The 15,992-nt window shown below is 40.1% G+C and overlaps 1 protein-coding gene across 1 annotated transcript in view; it reads right to left on the minus strand.

Annotated features, from left to right (window-relative positions):
• IQCA1 (IQ motif containing with AAA domain 1) overlaps positions 1-15,992 on the minus strand; it is a 171,894-nt gene that overhangs the window by 50,059 nt on the left and 105,843 nt on the right. Inside the window, exons 12-13 of the mRNA XM_007184769.2 lie at positions 5,028-5,095; positions 1,194-1,276 (exon numbers count right to left, since the gene is read on the minus strand). Of these exons, the coding sequence (XP_007184831.2) occupies positions 1,194-1,276; positions 5,028-5,095 (151 nt within the window). The remainder of the gene's footprint in view (positions 1-1,193; positions 1,277-5,027; positions 5,096-15,992) is intronic.

Below are 15,992 nucleotides of genomic sequence, written 5' to 3' on the forward strand. Positions count from 1 at the left end.
CGGCGGATGCCTAAACCTTTAAGATGGTTGGGAACAGAATCTCCCGAGCCTCAAACTATCCCCCACAGATTATTCATTGATTACAAAGGGGAAAATGGAGCTTTACAATGGAGAAATCTGTGGAACAGCACCTTCGCCAGTGATTAAACTTAACATCACTAGTGATGGGACAAAGCGTCATTTTTGTGCCCTCAATGTGAAAGACTGAGAAGGACACGATATTACCTGTAGTTTTCCTGTAAAAAATGTTTAACATGAATCAAGTCAGGAGGAAACCATCAAACCATCAAACCAATTCAGTTGAAGGAGAGTCTGTAAAACAGCTCAGACTCTTTAAAAATGTCAATGTTGTGAAGGACTGGAAAAGCCTGTAAATTGGTGCTGATTAAAGGAATGAAAGGGGACGAAGAAGATATGACCATCACATCCATGATCCCTGATTGCATTTGGGATTGAGAAAGACAAACAGTTACAAAGGACGTTATTTATTAGGACTATCGGGAAAATTGATTATTAACTAGATATTACCTAGTGGAAACAGTACGACATTAATGTTAAATTTTCTGAGTGTGATTATCTTTTTGTGGTTACGTAGGCGAATGTCCTCAGTTGACTGTAGATGTATGAAAGTGAAAATGATATCTGCATTAGGGTGGTAGGAGTATCAAGAACTTTAAGCTTTAAATATGTTTTCAGATCCTCATGGTATTTTTTAAAAATTAAGAGAAAAACATTAGCTGAAGATGGTGATAGCAAATGTGCCCTCTTTTTCCTCCCAACTACTCCTGTGGTGGCCCCTAGATGGAATTCTGGAAGGAATTTCTCCTGTGAGGACTCTGTGTTGGAAGTACCAGGGGCTGCCCCCTAGGGCATTTTGATAACCAGAGCACATGAACAATTCCTCATTTCCTCAATTCAGCTTAAGCCACAAAGAATGCCTCCGGGAACCTTGCTAGTAGGTTTGGAAACCTGCTTCTACCACATTAGGGGAGAGAGCTGGACCCATAAGATCACAGCACAGAATGAACTCAAATCAATTCAATCCAACAAACATTTACTGTAAGCCACTAAGGGCCAGATTTTAGGTTGGACAAAAACACAGATGAAACATACTTCTGGCTGTTGGGTCCTCAAAACCCAAGGGGTGACATACATACGTGACACATACATGCATTATTCTTTGTGTACTTTACCAATGTAATCAGAGAGGTTGACTTTCACAGCCTGGATCAGTAAGCCTTCTTCCACTAGTTCCTTATACAGAGATTCGATGGTCCTGGGGATAAAGCAGACCATCTATTCTGTGAGCAAACACATCAAATCAGCAGTACTGATGTTAATCATCACATACTCAGAGAACTTGAACCAGATCTCATTCAAAGTACATTTGAATGTATGCAAATAAATTGATTTTTGAAGCGTTACTACAATTTGGGGATAAATTAGGCTTTTTAAAAACAATACTTGCACTCGTCCATGGGTATACCTGATGTTTCCCATTAATAAGAATTATATCTTTGGGCATCTGAGACCAGCTATAACTCCTGCAGTCTGCCCTTCCATCAGCCTTCGCGATGGCACAAATATGAATTAGAAATTACCCAATAATAGTAACGTAACGGGGCCATAATTATATATTCAGTTAGCATCTGCAAGCTGTAATAAATCATCAGTCCTTCGCGAAATTGACGTTTCCTTTTAACTCCATAGCATAATAGTTTAAAAGAAATATCTATAAAAAACAAAGGCTTATAATGGAAATCATTTTAATATGAAAGACAAAATATTATAATTTTTTAGGAGGATGTTATACTCTTCCATAGTGTTTACAGATGACAAAACCTCTTCTCTAAGGGGGCCTTGGGCATGTAGCCAGCAGAGTGGTAATTTATACTACTTGAGGAAAAAAATGGAGATAGTTTCCCACTTAATGAATGAAACTCCCAATGAAATTAACTGGGGCTTGGCTTGCTGGAATTCAGCTAGATCATGCTCAAATACGGTTCAGCAGAGTCCTTCGAGATGTTTTGTCTTTTCCCTTTTCATTTTTAGGGGCCTGATGCTTTGGTTCAACCCCAGTCTTTCTTTAGACTGAAGAATTGTAAATATAACTATTTTTAAACTGTTCTTTGATTGTTCAATGATCCAAGTTAGTGTGATTAAAAGAGACTCAAGAACATCAGTGAGATTCAAGCCAAATACCATCGGGATAGATGTTAATTCAATGACTCCAGTCTTTGGTTGACTGAAATTTTATTCTATCAAGTATATTTAAAATAGTGTGCCCTCAGCTGAGAATTAAGAAAGTTTTAATTGTAATGGAATTTGGGATGACAGTATCTGACCTATACCAAGGCAGTATCAAGTGTAGTGTTTTGACTTGAATATTCGTTTAACATAAATATATGCGTAAAATATTAACATAAAATTGAATAAGATTCTCTAAAATAATCCAAACCAAATATCTTAAGACTCCGGGAACACAAACCTATATTTGGATCTTTCCAGTGAAATAAACTCTTGCTACAGAATAAAAAAATTCAACTCTAAAACTACCTTATATGGCTACCTTATATGGCTGAGCCAGTTTGAAAGCCCTAGGCCCCCTTTTTTCTGGACAGCCAACCTACCAGCCTGGGGCTGCCTTGAGTGAACAGAAAAGCATCATGCCCAAGAATGGTCAGGGAGGAATCCCAAATTGTAAACTAATAATAGATCATCTTAATCATTAACCAGGAAGTGGCTGAGAAGAGATGGTCCCTTTCTGAGCACGGCCACATACAGTGACCAGGAAGAGAGAGATGAGGGAGCTAAGAGTGATAAATCTATTTAAATTGATTTTTCAGGAGGCCATTACAATACTCAACAATAACAATCCCTGTGAATGGCAGGGAGCATGAAATGTCCCTTGAACACCCTGAGTGTCAAGCACACTGTTGAGTAGTTTTGTGATGGGGGAAAAAAAAAAAGTAAATAAATAAAATAAAACCACCTTATGAACTATGATAAAAATACTGATTTAAGGTTTATACTAACTGGATGAGAGAAACATAAGTTGTCTTACAGTGTCTTGGCAGAGAACTAGCCCATTTACTGAATCCCACTTAATGAATAACATAGAGTCTTTAAAATTAAAATGAAAAGTCTTCCAGGAATAAGATGATCAGGTATTTTTGCACTTTTGCGTATAAAAGTGAATAAAATACTACTGGTCTTTCTTCATTTCACTAGAGAATTGCTGTAGCTCATTTATAATAGTTCAACTGTAAAGAAACATATGCAAAGAACACATTCATTGGCTAACAGACACGGTCCATGAGCCACACGTGTGTGCTGTGTGTTGTTAAAGTAGAACTGTATTCAGTTAAGCGACTCTTTAAATGCAGAGAATGTGAATAGATAATTGTAACTTAGTGGTCAGCTCATCTGGGCAGATTTGAGTTTAGCTCTGGGTGGTCACTCAATAAGACACTTAGCAGGATCTTCTTCTCCTGAAAGACTGAGGTAAGGACAAAGGAGAAAAGTGGCGTGTGAAAGTCACTGAAAGACAGCAGTGGCCCTGCGGGTAGGCAGGGGCTGGACCTTCCTCCAGGGAAGGGACTACAACATCCCCCCCGAGGGGGCGTCAGTGCTGGTGCATCGGTAGATGGGTTCCTCCCCAGGAACTGGGCGCCTGAGTCTCAGAATGCTGACCAGGTAGCGGTCAGCCAAAGCTCTTGACCTTGAACTTCTCCCTAAACAGTGGAACGTCATGTGAGGAAGCCTGCAGCTCCTCCCTCTAGCGATATCCTGTGGGAGCCTTTTCTCCCCAGAGCCAAAGCCCACAGCAAGGCTGGGTGTCTCTCCAGAGGCTGCCTGCCAGGGCCCTGGGCGTGTGCACAGCTCTGGGGTGCTCTGATCCCCACTTCTCCTGTGGATGGTTCCAAGCCGGCTTCCTCTCTCGTGGGTCTTCTTTCAAGCAGAGTTTGGGACTGTATCAGCGCACCCAAAGGGGAACAAGGGAACACACCAAACAGGGAGCAACACCTGTTACCCATTAACAAACCCATGGGAAAAAAGGTATAGGTTCAAAATGATTTCTGAGGGCTTCCCTGGTGGCGCAGTGGTTGAGAATCTGCCTGCTAATGCAGAGGACATGGGTTCGAACCCTGGTCTGGAAGATCCCACATGCCACGGAGCGACTAGGCCCGTGAGCCACAACTACTGAGCCTGCGTGTCTGGAGCCTGTGCTCCGCAACAAGAGAGGCCGCGATAGTGAGAGGCCCACGCACCGCGATGAAGAGTGGTCCCCGCTCGCCGCAACTAGAGAAAGCCCTCGCACAGAAACGAAGACCCAACATAGCAATCAATCAATCAATCAATAAATCTTTAAAAAAAATGATTTCTGACATTCACTTCCTAGGGATTTTAATTAAATCCTTGAAAATGTTTGAAAACCTAGGCCCTATTTATTTCCAATAGTAAAGCACTGAAGCCCATTTCAGCTTAAAAATGAGCATTTATAATTATTCGTTAATATCAAAGTTCAGCCGATGACGCTCAAGGAAATGGAAGTATCCTTTTACAATGAGACAAATCCTCATCCTTTCCTTCAAGGAGCATTTAGGAAGGGCCTCAACGGGCCAGGCCCAGGGGCGGGCATGTAATCTGAACTGTCTCTGCCCTCAAGGACTGCAAGCCTCAGCGTTCCCTCAAAAGCTGTAGCAGGATGCTATTTCTCAAAAAAATTTCTTGAGAACCCCACGAATTTTAAAACTTAAAAAAAGTCACACGGCCTTAGAAGCGATGGGGCCTGAGTCTGCCTTCCAGGCCCCCCCTCTCCACTGCGTCTCCCCAGTCGAGGATGCTGGCCTGCATGCAGGACTGCAGAGAGGTCTCTGTGCTTTCCCCCACCATACTCTTCCAGGATGAAGGGGTGTGGTGTACAGAGTAGTGGGGGGGTTGCCTTTCCCAGACCAGGCCAAGGACTCAGGCCACGTCCTATGCTCTTTTCTGGGGTGCCCCCCACCCCAGTGTGCACCCCTCACCTGTCAGCCGTTGGGTCTTTATCCTTCTTCCCCACTTTCCATTTTTTGCCTTTCTCCTTTTTATTTTTCTGTAAGAAAATGGAAAAAAAAAACCCATTTAGTAAAAACAAGCTTCGTGCAAACAAGAAAAATGAGCTCCAGAAATTAGCTAAGGAAGCTGATTTTGGTTGGTGGCGTAGGGGAATGGGAGGTGGGAAGTCAATCGTGGTACACGGGGCTGCAACACTTACTTCATGAACATAGGGACTGGCATTGAGGTGGCCACCCTGAAACCTGCATGGACTGTCCCAGCAGGCCCCGAGCACTCTGGTTCTTCTTCTGGGCCCTGGGACGCTTACTACAAAGGATGAGAGTGCCGAGTGCACAGGCAATCAAGCTGTGCTTTTCTTTGGTATCTGATCACCCCTCTGTTAGCATCAGGTCCCAAACCTGGAGCCCAAAGAGTGAGGCAACCATCCAACTTTGGTTCCCAAAGGGCTTTGCACTCAGATCCTTGTGCCGGCTGGAGGGCAGTGCTCACAATGTGGTCCGTTAAAGCAGTGCTGATCGCTGCACTATTCTGTCTAAAATATCCACCAGTACTTCCCCATTGCCCACAGGATAAAGTTAAAATTCCGCAGCCTGGCCCCTTTCTTCCTTTGTTGTCTCATCTTCTATCTCAGGCCTCCTCAGGTGACTTTTGCTCCCCATCACAAAGGACTCCCTCCAGGTTCTTTCTTAATGCTCCATCATCTTTCACTCTTGCATGTCCTTTTCCCCATTCATTCATTCATTTCATTCATGCTTTCATTTATTGTTTTTATTGCAGCATAATGTACATAAAGTATACGCACATCAGGTTGATTAACATTTTACATTTAATTTTTACATATAACCATATAACTACCACCCAGTTGAAAATACAGAACATATTTTCACCATTCCTGAATTCTCTCTCACACTGCTTTCCGGTCTGTAGGTAACCACCACTCTGACTTCTCTGGGGATTTGCATCACCTGTTCTTGAACATGGAATCTTACAATATAAACTTTTTTTTTCAAATTTAACATCTTTATTGGAGTATAATTGCTTTACAGTGTTGTGTTAGTTTCTGCTGTATAACAAAGTGAATCAGCTATATGCATATGTATATCCCTATATCCCCTCCCTCTTGCATCTCCCTCTCACCCTCCTTATCCCACCCCTCTAGGTGGTTGCAAAGCACAGAGCTGATCTCCCTGTGCTATGCAGCTGCTTCCCACTAGCTATCTATTACACATTTGGTAGTGTATATATGTCAATGCTACTCTCTCACTTCATCCCAGCTTACCCTTCTCGCTCCCTGTGTCCTCAAGTCCATTCTCTACGTCTGTGTCTTTATTCCTGTCCTGCCCCTAGGTTCATCAGAACCATTTTTTTTTTTAGATTCCATATATATGTGTTAGCATACAGTATTTGTTTTTCTGACTTACTTCACTCTGTATGACAGACTCTAGGTCCATCCACCTCACTACAAATAACTCAGTTTCATTTCTTTTTATGGCTGAGTAATATTCCATTGTAAATATGTGCCACATCTTCTTTATCCATTCATCTGTCGATGGACACTTAGGTTGCTTCCATATCCTGGCTATTGTAAACAGAGCTGCAATGAACATTGTGGTACATGACTCCTTTTGAATTATGGTTTTCTCAGGGTATATGCCCAGTAGTGGGATTGCTGGGTCATATGGTAGCTCTATTTTTAGTTTTTTAAGGAGCCTCCATACTGTTCTCCATAGTGGCTACATCAATTTACATTCCCACCAACAGTGCAAGAGGGTTCCCTTTCCTCCACACCCTCTCCAGCATTTATTGTTTGTAGACTTTTTGATGATGGCCATTCTGACCGGTGTGAGGTGATACCTCGTTGTACTTTTGATTTTCATTTCTCTAATGATTAGTGATGTTGAGCATCCTTTCACGTGTTTGTTGGCTATCTGTATATCTTCTTTGGAGAAATGTCTCTATACAAATTGTGAAATTTTTGGTTCATACCAATGGAAAAATGCCATTGGTATTTTGATAGGGATTGCATTGAATCTGTAGATTCCTTTGGGTAGTATAGTCATTTTCACAATGTTGATTCTTCCAATCCAAGAATATGGTATATCCTCCAACTGTCTGTATCAACTTTAATTTGTTTCATCAGTGTCTTATAGTTGTCTGCATACAGGTCTTTTGTCTCCTTAGGTAGGTTTATTCCTAGGTATTTTATTCTTTTTGTTGCAATGGTAAATGGGAGTATTTCCTTAATTTCTCTTTCAGATTTTTTGTCATTAGTGTATAGGAATGAAAGAGATTTCTGTGCATTAATTTTGTATCCTGCTACTCTACCAAATTCATTGATTAGGTCTAGTAGTTTTCTGGTAGCATCTTTAGAATTCTCTATATATAGTTTCTTGTCATCTGCAAACAGTGACAGTTTTATTTCTTCTTTTCCAATTTGGATTCCTTTTATTTCTTTTTCTTCTCTGATCGCCATGGCTAGGACTTCCAAAACTATTTTGAGTAACAGTGGTGAGAGTGGGCAACTGTGTCTTGTTCTTGATCTTAGAGGAAATGGTTTCAGTTTTTCACCATTGAGAATGATGTTGGCTGTGGGTTTGTCATATATGGACTTTATTATGTTGAGGCAGGGTCCCTCTATGCCTACTTTCTGGAGAGTTCTTATCATAAATGGGTGTTGAATTTTGTCAAAAGCTTTTTGTGCATCTATTGACATGATCATATGGTTTTTCTCCTTCAATTTGTTAATATGGTGTATCACATTGATTGATTTGAATATATTGAAAAATCCTTGCATTTCTGGGATAAACCCCACTGGATCATGGTGTATGATCCTTTTAATGTGCTGTTGGATTCTGTTTGCTAGTATTTTGTTGAGGATTTTTCCATCTATGTTTTTGCATCAGAGATATTGGCCTGTAGTTTTCTTTCTTTGTGACATCTTTGTCTGGTTTTGATATCAGGGTAATGGTGGCCTCATAGAATGAGTTTGGGAGTGTTCCTCCCTCTGCTATATTTTGAAAGAGTTTGAGAAGAATAGGTGTTAGCTCTTCTCTAAATGTTGGGTAGAATTTGCCTATGAATCCATCTGGTCCTGGACTTTTGTTTGTTGGAAGATTTTTAATCACAGTTTCAATTTCAGTGCTTGTGATTGGTCTTTTTATATTTTCTATTTCTTCCTGGTTCAGTCTCGGAAGTTGTGTTTTTCTAAGAATTTGTCCATTTCTTCCACGTTGTCCATTTTATTGGCATATAGTTGCTTGTAATAACCTCTCATGATCCTTTGTATCTCTGAAGTGTCAGTTGCTACGTCTCCTTTTTCATTTCTAATTCTATTGATTTGAGTCTTCTCCCTTTTTTCCTTGATGATTCTGGCTAATGGTTTATCAATTTTGTTTATCTTCTCAAAGAACCAGCTTTTAGTTTTATTGATCTTTGCTATTATTTCCTTCATTTCTTTTTCATTTATTTCTGATCTGATCTTTATGATTTCTTTCCTTCTGCTAACTTGGGTTGTTTTTTTAAAAAATTAATTTATTTACTTATTTATTTATTTTTGGCTGTGTTGGGTCTTCGTTTCTGTGTGAGGGCTTTCTCTAGTTGCGGTGACCAGGGGCCACTCTTCATCGCGGTGCGTGGGCCTCTCACTGTCGCGGCCTCTTGTTGCGGAGCACAAGCTCCAGACGCGCAGGCTCAGTAGTTGTGGCTCATGGGCTTAGTTGCTCCGCGGCATGTGGGATCTTCCCAGACCAGGGCCAGAACCCATATCTCCTGCATTGGCAGGCAGATTCTCAACCACTGCGCCACCAGGGAAGCCCCTTGGGTTGTTTTTTAGTTCTTCTTTCTCTAATTGCTTTAGGTGTAAGCTTAGGTTGTTTATTTGAGATGTTTCTTGTTTCTTGAGGTAGGTTTGTATTGCTATAAACTTCCCTCTCAGAACTGCTTTTGCTGCATCCCATAGGTTTTGGGTCGTCATGTTTTCATTGTCATTTGTTTCTAGGTATTTTTTGTTCCTTCTTTGATTTCTTCAGTGATCTCTTGGTTATTTAGTAGTGTATTGTTTAGCCTCCCTGTGTTTGTATTTTTTACAGTTTTTTTCCTGTAATCAATATCTAGTCTCATAGCGCTGTGATCGGAAAAGATACTTGATATGCTTTCAATTTTCTTAAATTTACCAAGGCTTGATTTGTGACCCAAGCTATGGTCTGGCCTGGAGAATGTTCTGTGAGCACCTGAGAAGAAAGTGTATTCTGCTGTTTTTGGATGGAGTGTCCTATAAATATCAATTAAGTCCTTCTTGTTTAATGTGTCATTTAAAGCTTGTGTTTCCTTATTTATTTTCATTTTTGGTGATCTGTCCATTCGTGAAAGTGGGGTGTTAAAGTCCCCTACTCTTATTGTGTTATTGTCGATTTCCCTTTTATGGGTGTTAGCATTTGCCTTATGTATGGAGGTGCTCCTATGCTGGATGCATAAATACTTACAATTGTTATATCTTCTTCTTGGATTGATCCCTTGATCATCATGTAGTGTCCTTCTTTGTCTCTTGTAATAGTCTTTTTTTAAAGTCATTTTTGTCTGATATGAGAATTGCTACTCCAGCTTTCTTTTGATTTCCATTTGCATGGAGTATCTTTTTCCATCCCCTCACTTTCAGTCTGTATGTGTTCCTAGGTCTGAAGTGGGTCTCTTGTAGACAGCATATGCACAGGCCTTGTTTTTGTATCCATTCAGCCAGTCTATGTATTTTGGTTGGAGCTTTTAATCCATTTACATTTAAGGTAATTATCAATATGTATGTTCCTATTACCATTTTCTTAATTGTTTTGGGTTTGTTACTGTAGGTCTTTTCCTTCTCTTAGAGCTGGTTTGGTGATGCTGAATTCCCTTAACTTTTGCTTGTCTGTAAAGGTTTTAATTTCTCCATCAAATCTGAATGAGATCCTTGCTGGGTAGAGTAATATTGTTTGTAGGTTTTTCCCTTTCATCACTTTAAATATGTCCTGCCACTCCCTTCTGGCTTGTAGAGTTTCTGCTGAAAGATCAGCTGTTAACCTTATGAGGATTCCCTTATATATTATTTGTTGCTTTTCCCTTGCCTCTTTTAATATTTTTTCTTTGTATTTAATTTTTGATAGTTTGATTAATAGGTGTCTCAGCATGTTTCTCTTTGGGTTTATCTGGTATGGTACTCTCTGTGCTTCCTGGACTTGATTGACTATTTCCTTTTCCATGTTAGCAAAGTTTTCAACTATAGTCTCTGCAAATATTTTCTCAGACCCTTTTTTTTTTCTCTTCTTCTTCTGGGACCCCTATAATCCAAATGTTGGTGCGTTTAATGTTGTCCCAGAGGTCTCTGAGATTGTCCTCAATTCTTTCATTCTTTTTTCTTTATTCTGCGCCCTGGCAGTTATTTCCACCATTTTATCTTCCAGCCCACTTATCTGTCTTCTTCCTCAGTTATTCTGTTATTGATTCCTTCTAGAATATTTTTAATTTCAGTAATTGTGTTGTTCATCACTCTTTGTTTTCTCTTTAGTTCTTCTAGATCCTTGTTGCATGTTTCTTGTATTTTCTCAATTCTGTTTCCGACATTTTGGATCATCTTTACTATCATTACTCTGAATTCTTTTTCAGGCAGGTTGCCTATTTCATCTTCATTTATTTCGTCTTGTAGGTTTTTACCTTGCTCCTTTGTCTGTAACATATTTTTTTGTTGGTTCATTTTTTTTTGATGGGTGGTGCTGTATTCCTGTCTTACTGGTTGTTTGGCCTGAGACGTCCATCACTGGAGTTTGCAGGCAGTTGGACAGAGCTGGGTCTTGGTGCTGAGATGAGGACCTCTGGGAGGCCTCACTCTGATTGATATTCCCTGGGGTCTGAAGTTCTCTGTTAGTCCAGCGATTTGGACTTGGAGCTCCCATCACAGGAGCTCGAGCCCGACCTTGAGCCCACAGGTTTGTGGCATGGTTAAAAAAAAAAAAGAAAAGAAAGGAAGAGAGAAAAGAAAAAAAGGAGCAGTACAATATCAAAGAATAAAAAACAAAATGAAATTAGAAAGATAAAAAATATATTAGGAAAAATAAAACTATAGTTGAAACAACTGCAACAAGATAAAATAAAACCACAACAGAAAAAAGAAAAAAAAAAAGATTGGGTGGGAAACAAGCCAAAAGGAGAGAACAATAACAAAGTATAAAGAATGAAATAAAATTTGAAAAGTAAAAGATTTATTAGGAAAAATAAAAATATAAAAGAATCAACAACAATGAATCAACAAGGTTAAACAGAACTCCAATCAAAAAGAGGAAAAAACCAAAAGCCTTGGCTATGGGGGCGGAGTTTAGGTGGGGGGTGGAACTTAGGCAGGCGTGGGGTTTTGGGTGGGGCGGAGCCTAGGCAGGTGGGGGGTGATGTTCAAGCATGGGGCAGGGCCTCTGCTTAGGACCTGTGCAGAAGGGGAGAAGCAGCACATCAGAAGGAGGGTCTCTGGAATGTGGAGTTCCAGAGTTTGGAGGTAGGGCCCTGAGTGAAGGTGTGTGGGTGGGGTTTAGGCCCAGTGTGTTGGAGGGGTTCTCAGAGGGGGTCTCCGAGTGTAGAGGTGGGGCCCTGGGTGGGGGTGTAGGGGGCGGGGCTTGGGCTCTGTGTGGCAGGAGGGAGGCTCCAAGGGCAGAGGATTAGGCCCAGGAGCCCAACAGGCTCCCCACTACCTGAGTGGACAGGGAAAGCACTGGCCCCATTCCCTTCCGTTCCTTCATGCCCCTCCCCGACTGTCTCCCCCAGGGTCTCCTCCATCGCTGCTGGACCCCTAACCGTGGGTGGGTCTTGCTGGGTGTAGGAACTCCTACCCTCCCCCAGCTGCCCCCAGGGGTGCCGGTCCCGGAGGTCCGGCCTTTACTTTTGCTCCCCCTTCCCCCCACCCTCTCCCTCAGGACCCACGCAGCTGGAGGGGGCCTCGGTGGGCAGAGGATCAGGCCCGGGATCTCAGCAGGCCCCCGGGGTCCCAAGTGGGCATGGGAAACCTGGCCATGCTCCCTTTTGATCCTATGTCCTCCCAATGGTCCCCCAGTTTCCCCCTTTGGGTGTGGGATCCCTTCCCCTCCCCCAGCCGTCCCTCAGGGATGCCAGTCCCATCCTGCCTCCACTTCTCCTCTCCCTTCACTCCCCCCCCACCCACGTCCTACCCGGTCGCTGGGGATTCCTCCCGTCCCCTTAGGTGTCCGTGGTCCCCCACCGGTGCCTGGTAGGTGCCCTAGTTGTGAGGAGACGTGAATTCCGTGTCCTCCTAGTCTGCCATCTTGACTCCGCACCCCATAAACTCTTTTAGGTCTGGCTTCCTCCAATCAGTATTACAATTCCAAGATTCACATATGTGGTTGCACGTAGCTATACTTCATATTTTTCAGTATTTTGAAATTTAAAGTTCTTATTTTGAGATAATGGTGGATTCACATGCAGCTGTAAGAATTGCTATGGAGAGATGTAACCTTTAGCAGGTTTCTCCTAAGGGTAACATCTGGCAGAACTTTCTCATAAAGTCACAACCAGGATCTTGAGTTGATACTGATACAGCTGAGATCCAGGATGTTTCGATCACCCCAAGGGTTCTTCCAGTTGCTCTTTCAGAGTAACCCTCGCTTCCCTCCCACAGCCAATCCAGCTTTACTAGAAGCCTCTAATCTGTTCTGTTTCTACAGTTTTGTCCTTTCAGGAATGTTCTATCAGCAGAATCATAGAGTATGTTACTTTCTTGCTTTTTATTCATCATAATTCTCAGGAAATTTGTCCAGGTCATTGTATGCATGAACAGTTTGTTTTTTTGTTTTTTTTTTATTGCTGTTTCTAGTTTTGGGCTATCATGAATTGATTAAGGTGCAACAAATGTCTGTGTGTGTGTGTGTAAGTTTTCATTTCTCTGGGATAAATGCTCATGAGTGTAATTGCTGGGTTCTATGGTAGTTGTATGTTTGTTTTTCTTAAGAAATGCCAAATTTTGTGCAGAGTGGTCATACCATTTTACACTCCTACCAATCATGTAAAAGTGATCTAGTTTGTCCCCCATTATCTTAGGCAGTTGGTGTTTCCATTGCTTTTATTTTAGCCATCCTCATGGGTATGAAGTGATTTCTCTGTAGTTTTAATTTGCATTTCTCTAATGGCTAACAATGTTGGACACTTTTTCTGTGCTTTTTCCCTCTGTACATCCACTTGGGTGAAATGTCTCCATGTCTCTTGTCCATTTTATAATCGGATTGTTTTGTTTTCTTACTGTTGAGTTTTGAGAGTTCCTTGTATGTTCTACATACTAGCTCTTCGTCAGATATGTGCTTTACAAATGTTTTGTCCCAGTCTGTAGCTTGTCTTTTCACCCTCTTAACAGGGTCTTTCACAGAGCGAACAGTTTTAATTCTGATGAAGTTCAAATTTTCCTCTAATGGATTTGCGCTTGCAGTGTTAATTTTAAGAACTCTTTGCTAGTCTTACATCCCGAAGATTTTTTCCTATATATTTTTTCTAAAACTTACAGCTTTACATTTTACATCTAAGTCCATGATCTGTTTTGAGTTATTTTTTGTACAATATGTGAGACTTATCTCAAGGTTCTTTTTTTTTTTTTTTTTTTTGTCTGTGGATGTCCAGTTGCTCCAGCACCATTTATTGAAAAGGTTATCCTTCCTCCCTTGAACTGCATTTGCATCTTTGTCAAAAATCAGTCAGGCCTATTTGTGTGAGCCTATGTCTCAGTTGTCTGTTTTGTTTCATTGATCTACAGTTTAACCCTCTACCAATAGCAAACAGTCTTGATTACTGTAGCTGTATAATAAAACCTTGAAATTAGGTAGATGGATTCTTTTTACTTCATTCCTCTTTTAAAAAATCATTTTAGCAATTCTAGATTCATTGTCTTTCCACATAAATTTTAGGATAATCTTGTCTATGTTTATAAACTATCTTTCTGGGATTTTGATAAGAATTGGATTAATCTTGTATATTGATGTGGAAAGAATTGACATCTTTACCTTTTGTTTTCCAATCCATGTGCATAGTATGTTTACCTATTTAGATCTTCTTTGATTTCTTTCATCAGCATGGTGTAGTTTTAGCATACAAGTCCTACACACGTTTTGTTAGCTTTACACCAAAGTATTTCATTTTTGAGTGATTTTAAGAGACATTATATTTTTAATCTTGGTGTCCATCTGTTCATTGCTAGTAAACAGAAATATGATTGATTTTTATATGTTCCCCTTGTACCCTACAACCTTGCTGAATGCACTTTTTATTTCTAGGAATTTCTTTGTAGATTCCTTGAGATTTTCTAAATAGACAATCATGTCATCTGCAAATAGGGACTGTTTATTTTATTTTTTTATTTCCTTTGCTTGTCCTACTGCACTGGCTAAAACGTCTAGCACTATGTTCAATAAAAGTGCAGTGAGTGGACACACTTGCCTTATTCCCAGTCCTAGGAGAAAAGCATTTAGTCTTTCACTGTTAAGTAGGTTAGCTGTAGGTGTTTGTGTAGATTCTTTTTATCAAGTCATGGAAGTTCTCTAATTTTTCTGGGAGATTTATCATGGGTGAGCGTTAAATTGTGTCAAATGCTTTTTCTGCATCAATTGATATGATCATGTGATTTTTTTCTCCTTTAGTCTGTTAACATAGTTTATTCCATTGTTGATTTTCAAATATTGAACTAGGCTTGCATTCCTGGAATAAACCCCACTTGGTCATGGTTTATAATTCTCTTTATTTTTGCATTCTATTTGAAAATATTTTAAGAATTTTTGTATCTATATTCATGAGGGATATTGGCCTATATTTTTCTTTTTTTTTTGTACTGCCTTTGTCTGGTTTTCACTTAAGGGTAACACTAGCTTGTTATAAAATGGGTTGGGAAGTGTTTCTTCTATTTTGGAAATGACTGGGTAGAATTGGTGTTAATCTACCTTTGAATATTTGGTAGAATTCTCCAGTGAAACCATCTGGCCCTGGAGATTCTACCTGGGGAATTGTTTCTATTACAATTCAACTTCCTTAATAGATGTAGGGCTAGTCAATTTATCTATTTCATATTAAATGAGTTGTAATAGTTTGTATTTTCAGGAATAGTGTGTTCATTTCGTGTAAGTTGTCAAATTTTGTGTGTAGAGTTGTTTGTAGTATCCGTTTATTATTCTTTTGATATCTGCAGTCAGTAGTGATACCTCTTGTTTCATTCCTAATGTTGGTAATATGTGACTTCTTTTTTTCTTTGTCAGTCTTACTAGAGGTTTGTCAATTTTGTTGATAATTTTCAAAGAGGCAGGCAGCTCTGTTTCACTGACTTCCCTATTGTTTTTCTGTTTTCTATTTCACTGATTTCTGCTCTTATCTTTTTCTTCTTTCTGCTCACTTTGTGGGTTTTATTTTTTCTTTTGCTCTTCTTTTTCTAGGTTCTGAAGTTCTGAAGGTGGGAGCTTAGATGACAGATTTGAACTTTTTCCTCTTTTTCTAGTGTATGTGTTTAGTGCTATAAATTTCCCTCTCAGGACTACTTTATTTGTGTCCCAGATATTTTTGATATCTTGAATTTTCATTATATGTTTTGAGTTCTCTTGTTTCTTCTTTGTCCTATGAATTAGAAGTGTGCTGTTTAGGTTCCATGTGTTTGGAGATTTTCTTATTATTTTTCTGTTATTGATTTCTAGTTTGATTCCATTGTGGTAGGGGAATGCACTCTCCATGATTTCATTTCTTTTCCATATGTCGAGATTTGTTTAATGGCACAAGATAAGGTCTGTCTTGGAATGCATTCTGTGGGCACTTGCAAAGAATATGTATTCTGTTTTTTGGGTGGAGTGTTCTATAAATTTCAATTAGACTCTGTTTGTCGATGGTGTTGCTGAGTTCTTCAGTATCCTTGCTGATGATTTTCTGTCTAGTATTCTATCAGT

This window comes from Balaenoptera acutorostrata, chromosome 8 (genome assembly GCF_949987535.1).
Source record: "Balaenoptera acutorostrata chromosome 8, mBalAcu1.1, whole genome shotgun sequence".
Classification (NCBI taxonomy): Eukaryota; Metazoa; Chordata; class Mammalia; order Artiodactyla; family Balaenopteridae; genus Balaenoptera; species Balaenoptera acutorostrata.